Here is a 9,021-nt window from a genome sequence, read left to right as displayed (position 1 = left end):
GCTTTTGATCTGCTATTTATTGGCTACCAGTGAAACGGACACTTTAACAGTAAAGCATATGAATCTATGATAGCTATTAGCTACTGTTATGATATGGCATTATGGCACCTTATTATAGCCTAGGCCCTTGGCTATAGGCTTAGTAGGCTACTCATTCAGATTGTGATAATACGTAAAAATAAGCGTTATCGGCTGCTATTGTAACCTAGCCTATTTATTGTGTTAGCCTATTGCCAAGAGTGCAAAATCAAATTATTGTTATTATTATTTTTACTTCACCATAGCTTGTGATTTAGTAACTGGAGTTCTTGTTGTTAGTAGGCTACCGGTAATCCTGCAATTATTTGTAGTGTTAGCAAGCAGCTTGGTACTGAAAGCGTTTTGAAGTTGATTTATTTTAATTTTAAACATAGCTTAAAATTGTAGTGAAACCAACCACAAATTCATAATTCGATTATTCTGCTAAAACACAGTTACACAGATAGGTTATTGAGTGCTCGACTCAAGAGCACCGGAATAATTTTCGACTGGGAGAGGGCAGGATAGTGAAAATTGGGCACTTTTGATACTACTGAAAGGGCATTTTTTTGTAGTTTTAACATGAGATAAATAGGCTAGCTATAATGCTGGGCTGTTCGTAAATCGTTTTTCTTCCTATTAACCATATAAATCGAAATGTGAGACGGTTTCAGTACAACACGTTTCAGTTGAACATTTTTCTTCCTTCTTCCTTTGTGTGAGACAGGATTGTGCAGATTTCAGTGCGGGGGAGGGTCGCTAGTCCTCACACCCGTTGGTCGACGTTGCCTTACGGTACATGCGAGAGTGTTTTTTTTTCGTGCAACGCTCAAAGTTCAAAATGGATACCACTACATCTTGCAGGTTTACAATTTTCCAACATGAAACTAAGGATACGGTACATCTATTTTTCCAAGTTACATCTCTTTTATCAAATCAATGAAAAAATTGTCACCACTTAAACACCACCTAAAAAGACACAAATTCAACAGTTCAAACATTAAATAAGCTAAGGCTATTTATTTTGGGGTAAGTTGAGCAATTGCTCCAAGATACAGTACTTCAACTAGCATTGCACACTTTACCCCATCCTGATTTTTGTGACAAAATTACAAATATTTAAAAAACTACATGACTAACCAACCTGAACGTTTTATTGAATATCCTCACACTTTATACTTACCAATACAAAAAAACAGATTTGATTTACATAGTGTAACAATAAAGTTATTCAGTTTTTGGCAAAAAAATAAAAATTTCGAATTTTCGACATATGCCATATAATCTGATATAATTGCGTGCCATTGTAAAATGCAATTGTCAGTGGACATAACAAATACATTGAGTGAAGTGGCATTATGAGTGATACATCCAGAATAAAAATAAAAAAATTCCGCCGACTCGTTTTTCCAAAAACAGGGGTTGCTCATCTTACCCCATTGCACACTTTACCCCAGTCTCCCCTACATAAGAAAAGTTGCAAACAATGAGCAAGGTAAAGAAGTTTTGTTCATTGATGATGGCAATATCATCATGCCCACCATCTAGTGTTTGTTTTGTTTTTCATATCTTTATCCTGCATTGCGGGAAAGCGAACTTGAGCGCTATGCATCGGTGTACGCCTTCCGACGTACACCTGACCCACGCTGCAGCCGACTGCAATGTCTGTTTCCGGTTGTCTACTCTACTTATGACTTAAATTTGGTACTACCCATTACTCGAAATCGATCACTGGGTAGAGGCAATTATCGTAAAGTTTCTTGCCCAGAGAAACAACAGCAAGTGCGGGTGGCTGGAGTCGAACATGCAGGCTCTCGACTGCGAGCCCAACGCGCTAACCACTCGGCCACTGCTGCCGAATTACTCGGCCACTGCTGCCAACAGTTTGTGCTATGTAAGTATTACTTGCCCTCAAAACGTAGGTTTGTTATTTGTGTAAATTAATTTCATGCGTTAATATTTATTTTTTATTTGTATTAATTTATTTTTTTCATGCCATGCGTTGAAAGGTCCTTGTTTAAAAATAAATTGTGCATCCAATGCCGGTCGGTCGCCATATTTGGAAGTTACGCTTGGCCAAATCTTGAAAGGTTTCTCAATCAAGGAAAATTTTAATAATTTTTTGATTTGACCTGGACATCTAGTCCACAGTTGAAAAGTTGGAACTACTGCATCTGGATTCTGGACTGATTTAAAATTACTGAAATGTTACTCGACTGGATCGGTATTAGCTGTGATGCGCGATGCTTCACACAGTCTGCTTTATAGATTTGCTTTCTTAGATTATGACAGCCTGTTTTACACTCTTTTCGAGGCAGCCAGATTTACCCTGAACAGAATATTTCAAATTACTTAAGAAAGTTGATGATGCAGCAACTCTAGTTTGTGTCTTGATATACTTTAAGCTGGCCGGTAAAATCAAATTTAAGTCTATTTTACTCCAGCTAAAGTAGGCTAGTGTACTAAATTTGGTTGTAATACTTGTCGTATTAGCTACAGTACCGTATTATACTGTTTGTATTCAGAACTGTGCTAAGTTATGGTACCAGTGCAACCTGAAAAGAAAAAGCTGTCATAATCAAACAAGCACGATTTGATCAGTGACAATTAGCATTTATCAAAGTAAAAAGATGACTTCAATATAGGGTAGCCTAATGAGTTTATCAGTACAGAATGAAGAGCAATGATTTTTCAATAGTTTTCAGCAAAACATATTTTGAGGAATTCTAATTAGCTGTAGTCCCAATCCGGTTGGTGAAATACCGGTACCTTAAATTCAGATTGGATACGCATCCGGCTGCTGACTTTAAATTCGGCAAGATTTGAATCCAAGTCCATGTTCTTCTGCGCTATGTTAGGCAGTATGCTTGCAAGTTTAAGTAAACCAGTACCGTAGCCTAAATACTGAATAGGCCTAATATTTCAAAATAACACCTTTCAACAATATGTTAGCCTACCCTAACATTAACAAAAATTTTGAATCATGTATTAGGCTTCACCAGGCCTCGAAATTTGTACTTTTTTTCGGCGGTCAAGCATGTCCTACCGGACTGGCCCTTTCAGCGGACATTAAATATCTCAACCGGACATATTTATTGCATGTAGATTTTGCACAAAATCACACTACAGTATTGTGTCACAGTCGTGTTTGTGGAAGAAGATTTTCTACAACAAAATAACTCTGCTAACTTTGCAAGGCGTTGAAATGATGTAAAAATGGCTACTTTTGCCATCAGCTCGTTATCCACGCCACTCTAATGTGATCTTTAAAGCAATTGCCTGTACTATTATTGTTTCAGCTCCGTATTTGTTCACGTTAAACTGTAAACAATTGTAACAATTCAAAGTTAAAGTATATTTTTGCTGCATTAGCTCTATTTTTGTCAAGAATTTTGCGGCGGTCAATCATGACCGACCAATGAGTCGGCTTCGGCAGACATTCAAGGTCATTCCGGAGGTCATGACCGCCGGATATTTCGAGGCCTGCTACACAGTGCGTACAAGTACATTTTGACTAAAAAATTTGTCACAAATTGGACAAATTTAGAAAGAAGTGCCTGTATCTACACTTCTACAGCGTCATATGCATAGGCGCCGGGTTTTGAAAATTGCCGGGGAGGCAAACTTTCTAGCCGACTGATTGCTTACATTCAAAATGCTGATGTTTGTTTGTCAGCATTGATGTTTGTTTGCGTCTATCTGCCATTGTATATCGCCAAGCTTTATAATGTAGGCTCAGGCCTCGAAATTCACGGCGGACATGGACACGTGCGGCACGGCATGCACGGGCACGGCACATCGGGCACGGGCACGGCACACACACGGGCACGCACACGGGCACGGCACACACGGGCACGGCGGCAGGACACGGCGGACATCGGACATGTCCGCCGTCACAGCATGTGATGTCCGCGGGAAGTACCATCTAGATCGGTCATATTTGTCCGCCGAGAAATAACACAGGAACTAGCGATACAAATCAGCATGAACAATTGTTGTGATAATATATTTTCCAGCGCATTCTAGCGCCCATCTAGAAAGTGTGAATACTGTATCCCTGAGCTTCCATTCAAAGAGGAAAACTTTTGATTTTTACATTGCTTCAACCGTTGAATCAGCGTAACAACGGTGAATTCTTCGCTAAGAATCGATAGGAGTACCGGTAGGCTACTTCTACACTTATCACGCGCAACTTAGTGCATGTCTTACGTCACAATGTCTGGCTTTGATCTCCGAGTAATAATGATACGGCAAGGTTGGTTACTAAATTAGATTATACGAGTAGGCTATTACAGCAAGATGCAACAAAATTTGTTAAGTTTTGGTATTACAGTAAGAAAGAAAAGATCCAAGGAAAATTGACTTTCGCTCACATGACACGCAAAAATAAATTTAAAGAAAAAAGCCTGTGAAACTTTGCACAGCAGAAAATAGTAGCGTTAGTGTAGAAATTTTCCGACTCCTGCCCAGAGCATTGTGATGCAATAAGCTACACGACCTCGTTCGGTGGAAGTTAATCAGTTATGTGACATATTGACCAGGTACAACGCGCTTTGACTCTTCAACCGCAAGTCGTTTGTCTGATGAAAGCCTTTCTTTTCAGAGTGACTTTACTGAATTTTTAAAAAGCCTTCTAAAACCGTAGTTATAGTTCTGAAATGGCGAAGAATTATTATCAAGATAATGTGATTAAGCATGAAGAATTGATGATCGACGGCTAAAACTGGTGTGTCCGTCGTGAGACTTAATTTGTCCGCCGAGATAGCTGCTCCGATCGGACACGTTTGTCCGCCGTCAACAAAAACAAATTTCGAGGCCTGTTAGGCTACTTCGAATTATATGCTGGTCACTTTGAACTTTAGCTCTTAATACGCGTAGATACTAAACTGAGCAAGCAGCAAACCGCACCTCGTTATTGACACTCCCAAGAAAAAACAAAGCAGAAGAAATCAAGAAAAACGTTTTTCAATCATTGTTACTATGCTTCAACGGCACCATGCTGGCGTTTATCAGCTACCGTACCGTACTTCTGTTTCTTTTGTTATCTTAGGAGCAGCGCTCTTGTTGCAACAAGTAGATCTTTTAATAGAGATCAATCCGCAATGAAGGTTAAACTAACGCAAATCTGAACTTAGAAACATTTGATTTAGGATTTTTTTAAATAATTTGCGGGGGGCAGCCACCCCGAGTTAAATTTACAGGGGGGCGCCGCCTCCCCAAAGTCGGCGCCTATGGTCGTATGTGTAGCATGTACCATTAAAAGATAAAAATTAGAAATTTTCCTGACATAAAATTGCACATTGTCTGCAAAAGTAAAGAATTAAAGCTGATGTAGAAAAGACGGAAATTCTATCTAGCCATTGCAGAAAAGGCAAAAATGTGTTCTTGTTGTCTACATTACACAACATAGCAATGAAACCATATTGAAGAAATGCAATATTGTTGGGCTTGATAGATTCATTTAGAAAACAAATTAACAGTTTTTTTTCTACAGTCTAAACTTTTAAAACATTTGGCTAGGCTAACACACACAGTCACACAACAGTATTTCAATAAAAGTTATAATTTATGTTGTGGAACCAGTTTTCTTCCAATAGGATTGTGCTGATGAATCCTATTGGAAGAAAACCGGTTCCACAACATAAATTATAACTTTTATTGAAATACTGTTGTGTGTTAGCCTAGCCAAATGTTTTGAAGGTTTACACTGTAGAAAAAAAACTGTTAAATTATTTTCTTAGTGATTACTTTTGTATTAGGTAGATCGCCCATTTGAGGAAGTGTCTTAGTTCCAGATCGCCTTTTCCAGTTAGTTTTTTCCACTTTTGATAGATTTATTTAGGCTACACTTTTTTATAGTTTCTTCCTTTTTCGTATTGTCTGTTTTTTTGCCTCAATAAATTATCTTGACTTGCCTGTTGTTACTTAACCTGGCTTCATTGCTACTGTATGTTGTACAATATAGGCGCCAAGGTCCAAGATCGGACCTCTGCCTTTTCTACATTAGCATTAATTTTTTCTTCTGCAGACAACAAGCCAACTTACGCCAGAAAAATTCTGCCTTTTGGTGGTGCCCACATTGTCGTTCCATGCCAAAAACATTATATATCTATGGTGCGCTGATTTGTTTCACTTTGAAGTTGACATCAGAAAAAGTTTAAAGCAGTGTGGTGTTGCCAGAGAAAGAGTTGTATCCCAATCTAAAAAAACACCATAGGCATGGGAAAAAAAATTTGTGATTTAGGAACTTTTGATAGCCTGGGCAAGAAAAATGGGTTTAAATTGTTTTCGATCAGTTGACATTGGTAGAAAAAATTCCTGAATGAGGTAGACTTTTTGTTTTTTACAATGTCTTGGTCTAACAAAACCAGTGTGGTGAAATGAGATTTTTTGTAAGCATTATCAGAAGAACCAAAATTTCATTTCTGGACAAACTTTCTCCATGCTCTTTTTAAATTAGCTTCAGAGTCCTAAAGTTTCTGAGAATTTTACTTTGTTTTCTTTTTATCCAAAAGAAATTGATTTTTTTGCACGTCAAGTTACCATCCAGTTGCTTCAAAACATTCAGAACAATCTTCTCTGTTTTTGCTGTTTACTAAAACTGGGAAACATCGCACAGCACACACACGTTTTTCTTACCGACACTTCAAAGTGAAGCTGTCAATGGAATGGTTGAGATGCGCAGTGAGAGCGCCGTAGATTTAAAAAATTGCATGGAGCGGCTATATTGTATACATTATACAATTGTGCATCACTGTAGATAAAGCCACTTTAACTTAGAAAGCTCTGCTGTTGAAGGTAGCAGGTTAAAATTAACAACTTCTGTTTTTCTAAAAGCTCTTTGCCACAAATGTGTAGGTTGTAGGCTTCATCAGTTCACTTCATTTATTTTTTCTGTTGGTACATAATCAAAAATATACCCAATACAAAAACAGAAATAATTTGCATAGCAAAGATGGCAGTGAAAGACCAAAAGGTCACCAAAGTCAGCTGCCACCCGAACATACTGTGTATGTAAAACACAAAAATTAAGGAACGTAATACTGGTGGGCTACTTAACATAATACAGCAAAATAACAAAAAAGCAACATAAAAACTACCATATATTTGTTAAGTAAGAAGATAAGCAGATGGTATGTTTTAGGTGTGATTACTGTACAGTGTACATACAAATTTTTCAAGAAGCATGCTTTGCTTGCTTGCAACAAGTGCTTGCTTTATTAGAATCAAACATTACTTTGTAATATATATACCGTATATATAAAAGTAAACTTATATAAAATATGATATAATATTAATCCATGGCTTTAGTTAGTTTTATAGGTTGTATAATTTGTTACGTAATCGTGTTTATTATTATTGGAGTGTTTTAAAATTACGGTATGCCGAAAGTGAAAGCTGAAAAGAAATCAAGGATTCATTCAGAAAAGGTGAAGCAAGGAATATGTTTCGATACATCAGTTGGCCAACACATCCTCAAGAATCCACTTGTAATTGATAGTATGATCGAGAAGGCTGCCTTACGAGCAACTGATACTGTCTTAGAAATTGGTCCTGGAACTGGAAATATGACTGTTAAAATGTTACAAAAAGTTAAAAAAGTAATTGCTTGCGAAATAGATCCTAGAATGTCTGCTGAGTTGCAGAAAAGAGTTCAAGGAACTCCTGTGCAACGAAAGCTGCATTTAATTGTAGGTGATGTGTTAAAGCTGGAAAATTTGCCATTTTTTGATTTGTGTGTAGCAAATTTACCATATCAAATTTCTTCACCTATTGTGTTTAAACTGCTTTTGCATCGACCGTTTTTTCGTTGTGCAATTCTTATGTTCCAACGAGAGTTTGCTCAACGACTAGTTGCTAAACCAGGTGATAAGTTATACTGCAGATTATCTCTCAATGCTCAGTTGTTAGCAAGGGTTGATATAGTGATGAAAGTGGGAAAAAATAACTTCAAACCACCCCCAAAAGTTGAATCTAATGTTGTTCGAATAGAGCCTCGCAATCCCCCACCTCCAATCAACTTTACGGAATGGGATGGCTTGGTTCGAGTTGCTTTCATTCGGAAAAATAAAACCTTATCCTCCACTTTTAAGACGGCTTCTGTGCTCGAAATGCTTGAAAAGAATTACAGAATCCACTGCTCTTTAAATAACGAGGCTGTTGAACCTGATTTTTGCATCAAATCTCGTATAGAAAAATTACTTGTAGAAAATGATTTTTATACAAAACGAGCTCGAACTATGGACATGGATGATTTTCTTAAACTTCTGCATATTTTCAACTCAAGCGGAATACATTTTGCTTAAAACACAAAGCTTGGTGCAATTTGATGTTGGGAACCAATATTTGTTTGCATAGTCTTTTGGTTGAAACTGATGCTAACTTTCAATGTCATGCATTTGTAATATTATACTGTAATGCCATAATAGTTTGCTAGCTTCATTGCAAAAGTAGTTTTGAACTTTTTTGCATACTGTAACATGCAATTGCTGTATAATGGTACTTGGTAAGATTATCTGCATTATGGTGGAAATTTAACAGTAACTGTTTTTTGAAAAGCTAATTTGCTGAGTTGCTGTTGTATGAAAATACGCAAAGTTGGGTAATTTTGTAATTACTGCTCTGCAATTTATTCAAGTAGTGATTTAACTCTATTCAAAAATGTCTTAAATTAAACAACAGAGGCAGTAGCACTTGTAGAAATTTTTGATAATATTCTGAAAATACTTTACATATTTGTGAAGTGGGTAAAAGTGAACCTGTTCCTGTTACAATGTTATTTTAACCGTCATTTACAACATGAATCTTTGTACCGTATTCTGCCATTTCTTATGACTAGCAAAGTGCATCTTTCTCTGTGCACTGTACCCCGTACTTTAAATCAAATGATATTTAAACATATAAGATTGAAACCTTCTGCTCTGCCATTGAGTAATTGAGAATGTATTCGTGTGATTAAGCTATTGGTAAACCCTGTAATAATGCATCACTTTTCAGGAATCA

General features: G+C 37.1%; 1 protein-coding gene across 1 annotated transcript; it reads left to right on the top strand.

Annotated features, from left to right (window-relative positions):
* Window positions 1-7,334: 7,334 nt before the first annotated feature.
* LOC145786516 (putative dimethyladenosine transferase) lies at window positions 7,335-9,006 on the top strand. The gene has a single exon (XM_082598183.1). The coding sequence runs from the start codon at window positions 7,401-7,403 to the stop codon at window positions 8,322-8,324; it is 924 nt and encodes a 307-aa protein (XP_082454309.1). The 5' UTR covers window positions 7,335-7,400; the 3' UTR covers window positions 8,325-9,006.
* Window positions 9,007-9,021: the final 15 nt, after the last annotated feature.

This window comes from Aplidium turbinatum, chromosome 17 (genome assembly GCF_918807975.1).
Source record: "Aplidium turbinatum chromosome 17, kaAplTurb1.1, whole genome shotgun sequence".
In the NCBI taxonomy this organism is placed as follows: domain Eukaryota; kingdom Metazoa; phylum Chordata; class Ascidiacea; order Aplousobranchia; family Polyclinidae; genus Aplidium; species Aplidium turbinatum.
Note: the sequence above shows the minus strand (reverse complement) of the source record. Positions and strands in the feature narration are given on the sequence as shown.